Source organism: Tachypleus tridentatus, chromosome 9 (genome assembly GCF_004210375.1).
Source record: "Tachypleus tridentatus isolate NWPU-2018 chromosome 9, ASM421037v1, whole genome shotgun sequence".
In the NCBI taxonomy this organism is placed as follows: domain Eukaryota; kingdom Metazoa; phylum Arthropoda; class Merostomata; order Xiphosura; family Limulidae; genus Tachypleus; species Tachypleus tridentatus.
Window position 1 is genome coordinate 3214009 of NC_134833.1, and position 17484 is coordinate 3231492.

The 17484-nt window shown below is 31.9% G+C and overlaps 1 protein-coding gene across 5 annotated transcripts in view; it reads right to left on the reverse strand.

Annotated features, from left to right (window-relative positions):
* Positions 1 to 15488, reverse strand: part of LOC143224669 (uncharacterized) — a 38242-nt gene extending 22754 nt beyond the window's left edge. Inside the window, exons 1-8 of one of the 5 annotated variants that reach the window (XM_076452828.1) lie at positions 14954 to 15488; positions 7974 to 8219; positions 7120 to 7236; positions 6742 to 6823; positions 5246 to 5324; positions 3803 to 3958; positions 2528 to 2694; positions 60 to 415 (exon numbers count right to left, since the gene is read on the reverse strand). In XM_076452828.1, coding sequence (XP_076308943.1) covers positions 174 to 415; positions 2528 to 2694; positions 3803 to 3958; positions 5246 to 5324; positions 6742 to 6823; positions 7120 to 7191 — 798 coding nt within the window. In that variant the 5' untranslated portion in view covers positions 7192 to 7236; positions 7974 to 8219; positions 14954 to 15488 and the 3' untranslated portion in view covers positions 60 to 173. Of the gene's footprint in view, positions 1 to 59; positions 416 to 2527; positions 2698 to 3802; positions 3959 to 5202; positions 5325 to 6741; positions 6824 to 7119; positions 7237 to 7973; positions 8220 to 14953 lie in introns of those variants that run through there. The other 4 variants (XM_076452829.1, XM_076452827.1, XR_013013395.1 and 1 more) reach the window with 4 other exon arrangements.
* Between the last annotated feature and the right edge of the window lie 1996 nt (positions 15489 to 17484).

Consider the following 17484-nt stretch of genomic DNA (forward strand, 5'->3'; position numbering starts at 1 on the left):
TATTGTCTGTCTTGAATTCTGTTTGTGTTATTTCATCATTTGAACAATAAAATCCAATACAACATTTTGCAATACATTTAATAAAATAAACAATACAATTTAAACTTTTCTCAATTTATTATTTTACAATTTTAAACAAGAAACGTAACATATATAAATACACAGATTATTATTTACAATGAGAAATCCATTTTATCTTCTTTGCATGTATTCATTTCTCCTTCCAAATTCAAAAGAGACAGGGTTGTGAAGCGTATTTTCTTGGTATTTATTATCATATTTTGGATATCTATGATGTGTTTTTGGCTAACACTAACGCCATCTATTTCTAAAATTTCGTCACCGGGATCAAGGATCCCAGTGAGTGAAATAAATGTTTCGTAATTTCTCATACGAGTGATGAAAACTCCCGAAACTATTAAAACAATAAATATATACATATATGTACACTTTGTAGTAATTTTTGCTATTTAGTGCGTCTATCTTATTTACTAAAATTCGTCTATGAATTGCTAACTTGCTTTGTTCAACAATGTTAGTGAGGTAAGACACGAATACAAAATAGCTTGAAAACATATTGTCCGTATAAGAAAAGAAAATGTTTGAATATTTAGATTGCGTTAACAAATTAAAATCCTTCCTCTTCTCTTTTCACAACAAAAACATTCCTTAAAGTAACAACAAATCAATGAAAGACACATGGAATAGCGACTCACAACTATGTAGGCATGATAACGCAATTTTTTCTAGACTGTTATATAACTGTTGGTAATACAACGTGCTCTGAGCAAATTGGTCCTCATTGACTGTGCTCAATTCGTATATTTATTACCTTACTTATCCCTCAAATTATGGACTTGTTCTTGGCTGTTAACTTCAGGAGGAAAGATAACATATTAGGTCATATCGAATAATTGTTTTTACCTATTGAAACTGTTAAATGGGCAGGATGTTGCTCTGGCGTAGGCTGAAAAGGACAATGGTTTTATTGAGTAATTAACTTCTATCTTATTTATAAGTTTAAAACCTGGAACTGCTATGCGCAGTTATTCCATAGGTGGCTTTGAGTGAAGAATATGCTAAGCCATACAATAATCAATTTGTTACGACAATTCGGAGTGAATCTGTTTGTGCGCGCGTTTAATCTTAACAAAGGTCTATCTGCACTATGCTCACCCTAGCTGTTTTACAAACTTTATTTTTTAAACCATATTAAGCGCAAAGTGTAAAACCAATAAAATTTGTTTGTTTTTGAAATTCGCACAAAGCTTCACGAGAGCTATCTATGCCAGGCGTTCCTAATTTAAAGTGTAATACAACAGGGAAGGCAGCTAGTCATCACCGCCCACCGCCAACTCTTGAGCTACTCTTTTACCAACGAATAGTGGGATTGACCGACAGTTATAACAGACCCACGGCTGAAAGGGCGAGTATGTTTCGTGTGACAGGGATTCGAACTCGCAACCCTCGGATTACGATTTCAATGTATTAACCACCGGGCCAAGTCGGGCTCAAAACTGTTGAAGTGAAATTTTAAAACGTTAAGATAAAATTGTTTCAGTTACGATGCAAAACCTGCTTGACTAAATAATTAAATTCAAAATACAATAACAACAACTTCTACACTAGGTAAATCCTGACTTTAATAACTACATCATATCGACCTTTAATACGACATCATCATCATCAGTTCAAAACTGTTGTTATTGTAATTTTAAATTAACCGTCACGTTATTTTCTGCCGGATTATGCCATGATAATTTTGTTTCCCCTATAATTAATTCATTTAAAAATAATAAATTGAACACATAATCCTATCATCTTTCTTTAGATTTGCACTCGGCCCGGCATGGCCAAGCGTGTTAAGGCGTGCGACTCGGAATCCGAGGGTCGCCGGTTCGCATCCCCGTCGCGCTAAACATGCTCGCCCTTTAAGCCGTGGGGGCGTTATAATGTTACGGTCAATCCCACTATTCGTTGGTAAAAGAGTAGCCCAAGAGTTGGCGGTGGGTGGTGATGACTAACTGTCTTCCCTCTAGTCTTACACTGCTAAATTAGGGACGGTTAGCACAGATAGCCCTCGTGTAGCTTTGTGCGAAATTCAACAGCAAACAAACAAACCAGATTTGCACTCACGACATATATTAATCATCTTGATGTTTGGTGAAGGGACCTCTGAAGTGTTTTGTATCAAGAGCAGATAAAATCAGAATGAATAGTAACAAATATTTTAATTTCTTGCTTTTCAAGTTCTTACTTCATGCTCTGTTGTATCCTACAGATTGTATTATTATTCTCGTAATTCGTGGCATGTGCACGATTCACTAACGTCACGGCAGTACAAATTGCAATGTTAAGCGTTTCTTAAGTGACAACATTTTGTGTCTAGTAACTAAGTTATAGACAGACAACACACTACCAAAAAGTGGTGTAAATGATTAAAATGGGTGATCTCTCCAGGTCATCTATTACTGTAATAATAATAATAAAAGAAACGCTATTCTGATACAAACAAGAGACTGCTTACCATTACTGTTCTTTAACATCTTCTTAGCAATACAAAATCCGTAAGGTTTATTCTTAGACTTTACTGTCTCTACAACACGTTTTCCATCCTCTTGAAATTTAATAACACGACCAGTTGGGTAATCCACAATGAGTGAGCTATCTATTTCGATCTCTTCATTATCATTGCTACTAGAGTGTGTTTTGGAGAGAAAAAATGTTGTTAAAGCACAGATTGTTGTTTCCCTTTTATACAAGCATAGATTAAAAAGGTGAGACATCCAATTACTTTCATGCCACGCGGATGATAGTAAGAAACAAACAAAAAAGAAACTACGACATTGTTGTTCAAAGAAGTCCAACGAAGCTGTATGATATACGAAGCCAATACAAGTTAAAGTTTAATATAAAACGTATTTTAAATTAGAAATCGTCGATTACCCTAAGGACATGTTAAAATCTGTTACATTTTTCACATCACTCTTCCTTCAAACAGATCCTTTCAGAGATTAAAAGATAACATTAATTTATAATTATTATATTCTACTTGGACTGGCCAGCAGTAGCTGATATTCAGTATGCAGGGTTGCGTTTCTCAGTGTCTAATATTCGAGCCACAATGCAGCTAAATACAGCCCGTAATTTCGGTTGTGCTTGGGTTATAGTAATGGCAGTCAGTCCCATTCTTTGGGTCTAACAGACGGCTAAAGTTTCTTATGGTAATGAGTAGTTGGTAAGTTGTTTAGAATTAGGAATGTTAAGTGATTCTAACTTGCCATTTAGCCTTGTGAGCATAGAATATCCATCAATTGAAAATATCGATATCAAGCTACTGAGAGACTTTTCAGGAGAGTTGGAAAATTAAGAACTCTCAGTTTTTAACCAGAGAATATTTGTGTTGAAATGTACGAGAGTCTCATACAAAAACCAAAAGAAAACGCCTATTAAATGTCAATTGGATGTTCAAGTTATTCACCCTCTAAATGTTTAGTGTCAGGTAAAAGAGAGTTAAATAGTCAGTATAGCTTTCACTCGTATGAGAAAAAATACACAAAAGGCACACAACGCTATCCACAAAGCCACTTATCGCAAAAGCTTTAGTGTATATCCTTCGGCTAAACTGTACACTGTGAAAAACGATTACATGGATATGTGTAGTAAGAAATGTATGTTTCTGAGAGGGCCGTAAGAAGCGATAAGTTCAGTCAAACTTTTTTCGTAAAGCTATACATTACGTTGAGTATATGTAGTATGAAAATACGGTATCCTAGTCAATTTATATAAACCTAGAACTTACAAGTCGTGACACCAGGACTCTGTCTGGTCGAGAGGATCTGTTATTCCTCTTATTCTTTCCTGCTTGTGTGGCTTGTATTGATGCTTACGACCAAACACACTTTTAAGGCCGTCCTGAATCCTCTTCTTTAGTGATATTTTCTTCAAGGCAAAGCCACTGGAATAGAAACAATACTTACAAATAATTAATTTGTCATAGTATATTTACACAAAAGTGACTTGTATGAGAGAAGATCAATATTTATTTAAATGAATTGTGTTATATTGATAAATCAGTACCTTAATGTTAATGGTTAACAACTGAGATAAAATTGGTAAATATCACGATCCACACTAAAACAATTATTGTTCAGACAGTATAAGAGTATGAACAGTATTTCAATAACTACTAGATCTGTCGTATATCAGTGAAATTGTGGAGTCCTGGTATTATACAGAGGTGCTCGATAATAGTGGATATTGCAGATGTAATGGAGTTGACTTATTCTACTCTACTCTCATTCACAAGTTACTATAATACCCACACTAAAGTTACTTATAATGAAAAATAGTTGCAATTGTGTATAGAGAAAAACAGTAGTTGAGGTTCGTCAAATGATTATTAAACGTGCTTGAATATTTATATGGTGGAATAGATAACGAATTACGGTTATTTCAGGGTCACATAAAACTTATGTTACCAAATTTGTCTGCTTGAATCAAAAATACAAGAATTAAGGTCCCAAAACAAATTATAAGTGAAAACGACTCTACAAGATGTTGACGGCAAAGATGATATGACAGGTAGTGTTTAACTAGTTTTAGCCAAGCAGCAAAGGTGCAACGTACTTGAAGAAATACATAGATTATGTAAGTAACTATGAAACCTAATTATATCATTGGATTACATACTTTTCATTGAATGTCAAGTTAACAGTTTTTCTGCTTGATAACAGATTATAATCATCAATAGTACACATTCTTATCAAAACATAAGTTCACTATGGTGAGATAAAAACAACTAAGAACAACAATATACAATATACATGAACTGTTACATATTTGATAAGAAACTATTTTAAAATATTTTTATAATTTTAAATTTTTTTCGATTAGTCTATTTGATTTCGATTCTTTTAAATTTTGCGCGAAACAACACGTAGGCTATATACACCAACCATCTTTTCAGCAATAGTAGTCTAAAGGAAAGACACCTAGTCAACACCAAACACTGTCAACTATTGGATTACTCTTAGATCAACGACTAATGAAATTGACCGTCATACTTTAATTTTCCCTTACGACTAAATAGGTTGAATGTGTTTGGTGTGACAGGAGCTCAAAACAGCTTTCCGGGTATTGTGAGCAGTGCGTCCTGGCAACCACTTAGCTAAAAGTCAGGATTTACTTGAGAATACATACCTTTTGGGTATGAAAATCTCGGAAGGAACTTGAGAATACATACCTTTTGGGTATGAAAATCCCAGAAGGAACTGGTTCTTCTTGTTCATTCCAGATTGTATCATTGATTGGCCAAGATTCACCTAAGTTAAGATAAAAAATACTGATTTCTACAAAATTAAATAACGTCTAAACTAGTTTTGCTTTGATATCTAGTAAGGAATCTGCTAGATTAAATAATTAAATTCAAAACACAATAACAGCAGCTTCTACACGAGGTAAACTATGACTTTAATAACTACATCGTATCGTCCTTTTTTTTTTTAAGTTCGTGCAAAAATAAACAAGGGCTGTCTTTGCTAGCCGTCCCTAATTTAGCAGTGTAAGACTAGAGGGAAGACAGCTAGTCATCACCACCCACCACCAACTTTTGGGCTACTCTTTTATCAATGAATAATGGGATTGAACCTCGCATTATAGCATCCCCACAGCTGAAAGGGCGAGCATGTTTGGTGCGACAGTAAATAAAAAAGTATAGAAAACAATTATCTTTTCTAGTTACAAACTGTGTATTTGTTTGCTGCTTGCTGTAAGTTTCTAAGCCTCATCAACTTTAAACGTACAGGATGCAAAATAAAATCTTTTTGGGTTTTATATATACATTTTGAAATAACAAAAATCATAAATTATTATACCAATACCATATAGTTCCACTACAATTTATCAAGCTTAGAAATTAAGCTATATTTGGGTCTTAAAAAAATATGAATTTTCAAGCTCACCAATGTCTTATCTTACTACTTGAAAACTAACATAAAAAGAAAGTTTGCCAAGCAAATACTTTCCAAAGGCTGAGAAAACCATTTATGGGACATTCTCAGCTTTTGATTGGTTATGTGCATGTTCATGGATGAAACCAGTGTAGATATGCAAGCATTTAAAAAAAAAAAAAAGTGAATTGATTCAATAAATATATGAACATCTCAGAAAATAGAAAAAATATATTTGAGTTTGTAATTATTGATAGTTTGAAAATCTAATTCATTAGTAGCTATAGACTTTGCATCTGAACATCACAAAAATCTAATTTGAACCAATGCTGCATTTAACTTTTCATGTAAACATGCAGAAATTGATATTTAGGGTTTTTTTTTTTAATATTTATTTTTAAATTAAGAACCTAACTAATGTATAATACTAAATTTAAATTAAATGAACAATTTGATGCCAAACTTATTTACATACAGTCCCAAAATAGTTTAATAACATTTTGTGTACAAGTCTGTAAACACGATGGCATGGCCTGTGACCATAAGAAGATATGTCAGTAGGGTTAAAAGTTATAGTATGGAAACTATGATAGTAACTTTATGATCAGGTTACTAATACTAACCAACCATGTGGAGAAAATTAACAAACATTTTGATGGATGCAATTTTGAATTATCTTGATGACATCATAACACCTCATTTGAAACCAATAACAATCATTTTTGTATATCTCTGTGTTTCAGAGTTATTTGTCTCTCACCCAACATATATACATATATAAAATTCTCACCTTCATGTGCTGTTCCACACCATACACAGTAAAAATGTGTACTTCTGAGGTAAGCTGTCAATATTTCCAGTTTTTCTGATGGCTATAGTAAAGAAGACCATTATCAATTTCTTTATATGCTAATTTAAGAAAATAACACTTTTAACCAGAATCAATTTCTTTATATGCTAATTTATGAAAATAACACTTTTAACCAGAAAATAAAGGTTTATACATTTCTATGCTAATATATTTTCCAGCAAGTTTTTCTGATAATACTCATTTTAAGATAATAATTTTATCTGTGGAATTATTTGAAACACAAATGAACAACCTCTTACTGATTAATAGTTTTTCACCTTACTGGAACCAAACACTACTCTAATACAGTATACTCACATCTAATTCCTCTTCTTCTTCCTTTTCAGCATTATCATCATCATCAGATTCATTCAAGTTGGCATCAATCATTTCACTGTGTGGCCAGAACCACGGTTCATGTGGTACCTCAATATCCTGAAATTCAGTGATGATTATAACTGTTTCTAAAAATTTCTAAGCAGAAAAGAATAAGCTATATACTCTAAGTTCTTTCTTTTTAGTATGAGTTGTTTGATGTTACATTACCCACAATGTTTCTAGAATATTTTCTTAATTCACTTCAGACCTGACATGGAACAGTAAAATGTTTTGAAATATTGTAAGAGATGAAATAATTGACAGGTTGGTGCCAAAATTTTATGAAAGAAAATTGTGCATCTGTACGTACATATACTATAATTTTGTGAATTTTTTTTTATCTAAAAGAACTAACTAACTAAATTAATTTAGCACGTAATACTTATACCTGTTAAAATGAAAGTGTTTCAACTTTCAGCAGAATGTTCTAACAGTTGTAGTACTAATACTAATCACTCATTTTAAAGTTACCAACAATCCTATTAGGATCAATAATGTCAATAATTTGAAATATACAATGACAATAATGTGTTTCTAATCTTTGAAAGATATTTTTTACAGTAAATATTAGAACAAAACACAGTTCAAGGAATAAGAAATGATACAGTCAATATATTTATGTATCTATCTCAAGCTATTGGTGTCAAAACTATAAATAAACCACAAAGTATCCAAAAAGAAACTTTGAAAATTTTATTGAATGAGGGTTGAAGAAAAATTAGTATCTAATATATAGAAAAAAAGAAGGAGAATTGTGATCCATATCAAGAACTAATTTTTATCAACACACTTACTTATCCAGTTGTTCACATGCTTTCTGGCTATTTCTCAAGTCAGCAAGAAGTCTTTTCTGAGCTATTTTGTTCCTTGAATACTGTTGGAAGTTGGTTTTTGCATTTTCTGCATCTTCTGCTTTTCTTTTAACCAAGGCTAGGTAGAAAGCTTTCTTTTTTTAGCTTGAATTTTATCTTCTGCTTCTTTGCCAAGTCCAGTTCTATTTGCTTTAACTACCAGAGGTATTGGCTGTTGTATTCCCGAGTCTATTAACAATAAAAGAAAAACAGTGTCTTCTATACATTTCAAAAGGCAGTTACATTTAACCTAAGCTTAGGCCACACGAGAAAAGTGCTACAGAAACCTTTTAAAAATTGATAACTTTAAACATTAATAGATATACTTGTTTTGTTCCATGTTTTACTATTTTTATTGTCTTTTGGTGTTTTAAGAATTAACTTGTTTATTCAAACTTGGATCCATTAGTTTAAATTCATCTTATAGATATTAGCAGGTTATAATATAAATCGGGCTGTATTACAGCAAATACATAAATACATTTTATTATTAAAATTAAGTACATTGTTGGTTCTAATAAATTATGTTCTATTATGTTCTATATAGCTAAAGATAAGCTTTACTACTTCAGTGTGCAGACAAACTATTCAGAAAAAAATTAACTGGTTCTTAAACATTAGGCTTAAAACAGTAACAGTAAATAATAGGCTACTGGTATTTGGTATCAACTATTTATGTTCTGGTTATAAGTTTTGATACAATGTTTATGACTAGTATAAGAGTCAAGCATTCACAATTTGTAGGATTTATTTGGGAACCGAGGACTTTCATGTACTTTTAAGGAAGCTAATAATGAAGATGTGCAATTTTTATGTAGAGTTTATACATTGGAGCCTATCATAATTTAACAAGAGGCAACAGATAGAGATATGTAGACTGTGGGAAATGGCAGCAGAATTTCAGGAGGAGCTTAAGCTTTTATGTGCAAGGAATAAATCAGCTAGTAGTGACTTTCAGGAAGGCACAATGAAAAGTATTAGAGTAAAAAGTAATAAAGTTAGTTACAAAGTGCCTATTCTGTTGAACCTGAAGACTAGGAACTATTAGATGGAAGAAAAACCAAAGGATCAGCAAAGGATGTGGATGATGAGGAGGATATAGTTATAGGTGATTCCTTGAAAAGGCATGTGTGTGCAATAACCAGCATGTTAATAAGGGAGAAAAGAATCACATCATGTATTCTAAAGATGGCTGGTATGGGTATTAAAACTTTTATTAAAATAGAGAACAATGTTAAAGTTTTCTTAACCTGAAGATGACCTAAGAAGGTCTATTTTAATAAGTTTTAATACCTATACCAGCCGTCTTTAGAATATACTTCTACTTCAAGTGGGTTTCTCGTCATCACAGAAAATCAGATTATCCTACCCAGTGATATAGAAGGAGAATATAACTGACAGAGCAGAAAATTTAATAAAGGGAGCTTGCAGAGATGCATTTAGTTAAGAATCATTTAATGAAAAGTGTCATAAGTTAGTTTTATCAAAGATGCTGCCAAAATTAACTGTAGTGATGAAGCTATAAATAAGTCACTAAGGATAAATGCTTGGTTCAAGTATGAACAGCTTTTCTGGTTGATTTATAGGATACATTGAGTGAAAAAGAGAGATTTATTGTAATGGATGGGTTACATTTAAATAGAGTAGGGGTACGCTTGTTTGTTATAACTCTTAACTCAGCTGTGTGAGAAAACTTATGGTAGATGGGAATAACCAAGTGTTACAAGAGGTTTGGTTTGTTCTGAATTTTGTGCAAAGCTACAAGAAGGCTTTGTGTAATAGCCATGAGTCTCTGAAGTCATTCAAGAAGTGTGCAAATAGGATTTCAGGTTGTATCTACAGAAATACTGAACACAAGTCTATAGAGGTTATAATTTCATTGTACAAGCCATTGGTTAGGCCAAACTTTAAATATTATGTTCAGTCTTGGGTTCCTTACCTTAGGAAAACACTGATTTTGTTGGAAATGATTGAGAGAAGGATTAGTAGAATGGTGCTTAAGATGAAGAGGTTGTCATATGAGGACAGTTTGAAATCTTTAATTGTTCTCTCTTAAAGAAAGAAGAGTTACGGGAGATCTGTCTGAGGTGCTCAAGATTGTAAAGGGAATTTATAGTATTGATGCATTGTTTTTATCATACCTAACAGTGAGAGTAGCAGGACTAGGGAACACAGGTATAAATTTTGGCAAAATAGGAGTGATCTTTAGCTAATTAAGACAGTTTTATTTTTCTAAAGATGGTCAGGTTTTGGAATGGGTTGTCTTCAGATATTGTGGGTGCACCAAGTTTAAATGAGTTTAAGAAAATGCTTCACAAGTATATAAATAAGGGCTGGATTTAAGATATTTAAAAATATATATATTTTAGCTTAGAGGATGGAACAGCTGAGATGGACCAATAGGTCCCATGTGGTTCCAAAACATTTTGTTACATTAAATCTATCATGACCAGATAGGTGCATTCTACTTAAAGGGAAAAATTTAATTGTAAAAAATGAACTTGTAGTCATTCTTGGACATATTAAAAACAACACTTAAAAGTTGAAATTTATTCAATAAAATGTTTTACTTATTGAAATCTTATTAATCAAAATCATAAAAGAATTCAAAATTTGATTATGAGTTCATTTCATCTTGCTTTGAATGAAATCATTAGTGTCTGTGAATTTCCTGAAATTTTTCTGGCCATAATACCCTCATAGATTTATAATCCTCATGGAGGAGAGTTAAGCTAGTTCCAAACAAATAATGCTAATTTGATCTAGTAACTTGAATACAATTGTAGTTATTTCAATTCTTAGCCAACAATTGTTTCTGAATATTTGTTATGGTGTAGTATAATTGCTTTGAGAAGTCAGCAGTTAGTGATTTAATCATATTATAAACACTGTTCTGTTCAAACATATATGCAAATATAGAATTCAATGGGGTTTCAAGTAGAGACTGTAACAAAATGATAAAAACTTAGCTTGTTGATATGTTACTTTATAACTTTAAATTACTCTTGAACTGTAATACTGCAATATGATAAGAAATGTTTTCACAGAACATGGTGAGGTAGGTTTAGCTAAACCATGTTGTACTCGACTATACCAATTTACCTCTTATCAACAAGCCAGCTGATTATGGTCTTGTTTGATTAAGTTTTATCAACCATGTTACAATTTGAATAGGCAAAGGCCATCATAAAAAAGAAACATAAAAATATTACATATTCAGTGAAACCTTCTGAATAGAAATTCTTTAAAAAGTTGGCTAGCTTATAATTTTGGTATAACAAAAGAAATGAAAATGAATGTGACATTTTTTTTCAATTAAAACATATATAAAATTTAAAGTTATAAACATTTAAAAACTTTATAGAAAAGGTTTACAAGAATGTAAGAAAATACAAAAACCAGGAATTAAAATTACAATACAGGTAAGCATTTCTGAAAAAAACATTACAATGAAATATTTTCAAAATTTCTTTCCCAAACTCATTCCTGGTTTGTATCCCATCTTTTGCAACATAGCAAGCCCTTTATTATTTTCAGGAAGAGCATTACTAATTCCTTGTAAACAATTTTCTTCCTCTAGCTGTCTTATAGGCTTTTGAAAATTACGTTTTTTACTTTCAATTTGTTGTTTCTCTATTTAATGTTTTCTCTTCAACAAGTGGTTAAAAACTAATCCTGGTCGAATGTCACTGATAAAAAATATGTCAAAATTATATGAAAATATATTTTTATAGAAACTGAATACTCCAGAAGAAAGCCAAAACAGATTTATTATAGGGAAATCTTACCTTACTAATCTGTTAATTTATTTGTTATCTAGATGACAGAAAGTCTGTGGACTTAATGGACTTCAGATTTTTAAGAAATATTTGAGAAATATTTAATATAAATATTTTTATATTTAAGAAATATAAAAAAGGGTTGGTGAAAGAGACGTTAACTGTAGTGTACAGTAATTTGGATGGGAAGAAACAAAAGGTTATTAACACATTGTCTCACCTTCTCCTTATACCTATTTAAAATGTTGTTCCTAATCAATTTGGGTTTATACATACTTAACTTTACTGTTTTATAATCACATATATAAATTTTGCATTATGCATTACAAGTTGTTCACTACATGCAAAAGTAATATTAATGAATTCATATTTTAAGGAATAAAGTAAGGGTACAGGATCACCGAGTCCAATCAAACTTGAACAATTATAATCAAAAGCATGATCATCCACAGTTTGTGGGTCAGAGCATACTGATTCCCTCAATGCAAATGCTCCCCAAAACAACTCACATGAACCAAAAAATCCAGGAAAGTAGGAAACAAAACTAATAATCTAGAGACTAGTCTATTAGAAGAGCAAAGGCAGAAGACAGGAAACTGGGAATAAGGACAGAAACTTAAGGCATTAACATGCCTTAATAACCAAATCCATCAAAAGAGAAGAGGCCTGACACAATATGCAACTGAGAGGTACACTCAGGAGGGAGAAAAATTCTGTTCAAATCCAAAACTTCCCAATCACTGAAAACTATGATGGGACAATCATCAGTTTATTATAATTGCTGTGTGAAATTGATCAATTTCCAACAAAACAGAGCCGTCGTTTCATGGGTCAATAATTTTGGTTCAGACCCATTGGATGTGGTCAATAATAGTACTTGCAGCAGTTGTCATCATTACAATCTGAACTGCAGGAGCATAACTTATGAACTTGAAAAAGGATATAAAATAATTTGTAGCTTTCTACAAAGAAGAATAAAAATGGTAACGAACAATGTAACTAAAGCAGAAAAACCAAGAAAGTAAAAACTTATAAATTTATTAAACTTCAAGGAAAAACACATTTATTCAATAACACTGCCAAGTAAGTAGTTAACAGCTGCAAAATTATTTGCATGTTAGTATGCAGATATGCAAGTTTCAAAATCAGCACCAACAGAGAGCAGTACGAGTTAGAAAAAAACACTTTGTGAGAGGAGATAAAATAGTGTACTCAAATAACATTTTTGTAATACAAAGCAATAAGGACTAGGACTAGTTCTTGTTAGGTGTTGAAGTACATGATATTACAGAGCATACTGATTGATTTAAATATAAATAGTCAGTGATCAAGAGGTTGGATTTATATTGGCTATTATCAGGGCTCCAGAGGTAGAAATATTATAATATAGACAATTTTTATAGATCACATGTTCAAACAGAAAAAAATCAATAAGAAATCCTGTGTTTTCACACTTCCAAGTGAAACTTTTTTCAGATAGTTCTGTGGTAAACTTATTATCATGACAGTAACAAGCTACTGAATGAAATTCTATGAAGCCATTTATTCATTAACAGACATTTGTGAAGGAGAAAAATAAATTTCTTAAAAGATTAGTAAAAAATTGTATTATATAAATAGAATATATCATTGGAATGAAGTTGGATATACTCCATTAACTTATGAAGTATTAATTGTTTCTATTACACATTTCAACAATTTACCTTGTCTTCCCATACAAATTAATGTCATCATTTATTCATCATTTAAACTGTTTTACTTGTAAAGAGACACTACATAAAGTCTTGAATTTATGTTGTCACCTTTGTATTAAGCACTGCTTACAAACATACACACATCAATGATACACATAAATATTTCTTATTGCCTTCTATCTACTGTAGGTCAAGTTCATTTACCGAGTTCTATTACTGAACTGGAAGTTTCTGACTATCAAAATTAAGGAGACAGTGGATTTCATAATTAAAATATACTTAAGGATTAGTAGTAACATCCAGTTTATGAACCAGGATTGTGTTACACTGATTTATTAATTTCACAATAGACAAGATGGTATTATAATTTTTAAGTTTCCAAAGCAAAATTAAGTAATCTGGCACAGTAAGCATACATACATTAGTTGTGCTCAATCTGGAATGTTCAGTGTGTGTGCATTATAAATGCATTGACATTAACATGGTAAGTAGCAGTTTAGAGGCTCATCAGTACATTAATTTTGTATGTATTTTTTTACACACCTATAACATAAATAATACTACAAAAGTGAAATGAATGTAGTTATGTTTATTACCTGAAACATGCATATTAGAAAACTTGTTTGATAAAACATAAGCTTACTTGTTAAAATTTGATATATCAAACTGAGAAGCAAATCAGCACCCAAATCAGCAAGAATTTCTTTGGGTATGGTAAAGGTAATTAAAACATTTGAATGAGGATTCAAATTAAGCCCTCAAATTAAAGATACTTGTAGCAACATTTAAGTTGAAGACTTATAAGTATGAGAATGTTTAGCTTATAAATATTATCTAACTGTTTTAGAGCGTCTAATAAATGAAACTTTCATAAAACAATTCAGTGACAAAAATAATACTAGAAATCAAAGCCAGCACAAAATCACTACAGCTTGTTATGTTTTTTGTAACGACATCACTTAAAGAGTAAATACCGATTTGTTAATGTTACCTGAATGAAGCAAATAGATAAGGTATGATTAGTTTTTCAAAAAGAAAGAAGATTTTTATTAAGTGTCACAAAAAAATCTATGAAACTCAGACTGCTACTACTGTATAGACGTCTTCTCCATATCTTAAATTTGTGTCCAATACGTTAAGAAATTTTAATTATTATATATAATCTTACTGCCTGCAAATATTTAAAAATTGTTATATGGATAGAACTTGGGAATTTCAAATCTTAATTTTAGAAACGTGAATATTTTCACTACATAAGGTTAGCGTCATATCCTAGGTTTTACAGTTACGCTTACTACTGAGCTATACTTAAATTCGATCAGATCTTAAAATTTTATAAACATTAATCTACAACTTAAAAATGTATGACTAAGTATATAATTTCTTCATACTTCCCCTCCTCAAACAAAGAGCAAAAAATAATCATGTAAATTTCAAGTTTCGAACATACTTTTCTAGAGGAACAGTGATAAAAGTATCTGACGTGTAATCTACTTCATCCTCCTCCGCCATGTTAAAATAAAGGCACGAAGATTACGTAATTAAAGCTTACTTCGCTTTATTCACCACTTCTGAAACTTAATCGTAATCTAAATGTAAACGAATATTACTTATTATGTCAACTATCCTATATATATGCTCGCAGGCATAAAGAGGGTGGCCTGGCATGGCCTAGCGCGTTAAGGCGTGCGATTCGTAATCCGAGGGTCGCGGGTTCGCGCCCGAGTCGCGCTAAACATGCTCACCCTCCCAGCCGTGGGGGCGTTATAATGTGACGGTCAATCCCACTATTCGTTGGTAAAAGAGTAGCCCAAGAGTTGGCGGTGGGTGGTGATGACTAGCTGCCTTCCCTCTAGTCTTACACTGCTAAATTAGGGACGGCTAGCACAGATAGCCCTCGAGTAGCTTTGTGCGAAATTCCAAAACAAACAAAAAACAAACCAGAGCTGATAGAATAACAGGTAATTCACATCACCAAAAAAAAGGTAATTAGTTGAAGTTCTCACAAAGCTGTGCGAGAGTTATCTATGCTAAACGTTCCCAATTTTGAAATGAAAGACTATACTGTAGAGAGAAAACAGCTAGTCAACACCATCTACCACCAACTCTTTGGCTCTTCTTTGCCAACGAGTAGTGTGACTGATCGTAGCAAATTACACCACTACCACTGAAAGGATAAATGCATTCGATTACGCAATTCGTGTCTAACACTCGCAGACTGCGAGTCACATGCTCTAAATACGATAATATGGATGAATTGCATTTGAAGGTTGTGAGTTATATGAGATACAGGAGAAAGAATAAAAAAACAACAACATTGTTTCAATCATATAAACCAACAGGAACTATGGAAAAAGATGTTAACAATTACAAGAATAAAACTCAGTTGTGTAATACTAATTGCATAAATTTATAAAAATGAAAGTAAAATATAGACAACAAGTCAAAGTACCTATTTACTGGAGGGAGATTATGTAAATTGATGATTAATGAAAGTTTATTTTAGAAATGAAATGTTATTTCCCTTATATGCTATTGTAAAATACGCCTACAAAAATCCAAGCCACAAGTGTAAAACAACATCTCTTCAACACTTTCAAAATAAATTTGTTCGAAACCCATGTTTTGTAATAGTTATTTATCTTTCTGCCCCTGTCCAGTATTTTACACCTTCTTAAAATGTGATGTTTTTGTATTTGTGAAAGAGATAATAAGTAAGTGAATAATAACAAACAAAGTTTCTATTCATCCTTAACTACGTGCAGCAAACGAAGCTCATGTTCTTATACTTTCTCACAGAGGAAATTTTCAAATAATCACTAGGAACGTTTTACTCGGAGACTTTTATTAAAAACATTAAGAGTATGTTACTACTCCTACGCATTAAAGCTTCTATTCAATATTCATTTCATTTCGTGTACCTCGTCGTTAGAAATACCAGATCGTTCTTTTATTAAAGTGCATTAAGAAAGAGAAACATTCTCGATTTGTAGAGAAAAACCCACTAACAAACATAATTCGTTACGTGTCTTCCAATACCGATGTCGTAGACGTTTCACCACAGCAAATCACTTCCTCGTAGGAGCACTGAGAGAGCTAAAGCCTCTCCTTTTAACGCTTTAAATATACTTAGAGAAAGACGCGTTTACAAATGACGATTTAGAATCAGCTGAATCCAACGGGTTCACTCATTGTCCAAATAGAAATCAAGATAAATTTAATTCGTTCATAAGGGCTCACTGTTTTTAAGTAATTATCACATAATCATATTACTATATACACTTTCCTATGATAGTCAACAATTTGTAATATAACAGTGACCAACTACACACATATGTTGAACCTGAAATAATATTATTTAATAGAGTATCTTTCAAACAAAATAGATATTAGTTAACAACACCAAAATACGGAAATACATTTATCAGGCTCCGTTTGTAAACACTGAACACGCGGCCTCTCTACCGAAGGACTGAATATGTGACGAAATTTTCTTATCAGTGATTTAAATGTTGGTTACAGTTTTGCCGAAATTTTGAGTTCATAACTGTACGTACCACATTAAATCGCTTTTGGGTGTTTCTTGATCGGTACTTATTTCACACATAAAGTGTTTTCGATTATATATCTCGACTTTTTTGTCAGTTATCACCAACAAATCACAATAAAAAATAAGAAAGTGATACTCGCTAGCAACACACGTTAGCTTTAAATTCGCAACGATATTATACCGAACACACATGACTTTACAATACTAACAAGATTCTTTAAAATGTATGATGGTAGATATTTCTTTCTCAAACAGTGCTTACTACTTGCTTTCTAATACCGTCATGAAATTTATATTTTTCTTGTCATCACTCCGACATCAAGAATCGTTATTTATGCCAGTAGCTTAAGTTGATATGACGTGACGTTAAACGCTCTTCAATTAGTATATTTTCATGAAATTTATTAAATATCTCTTGAAAACTTTGCAAA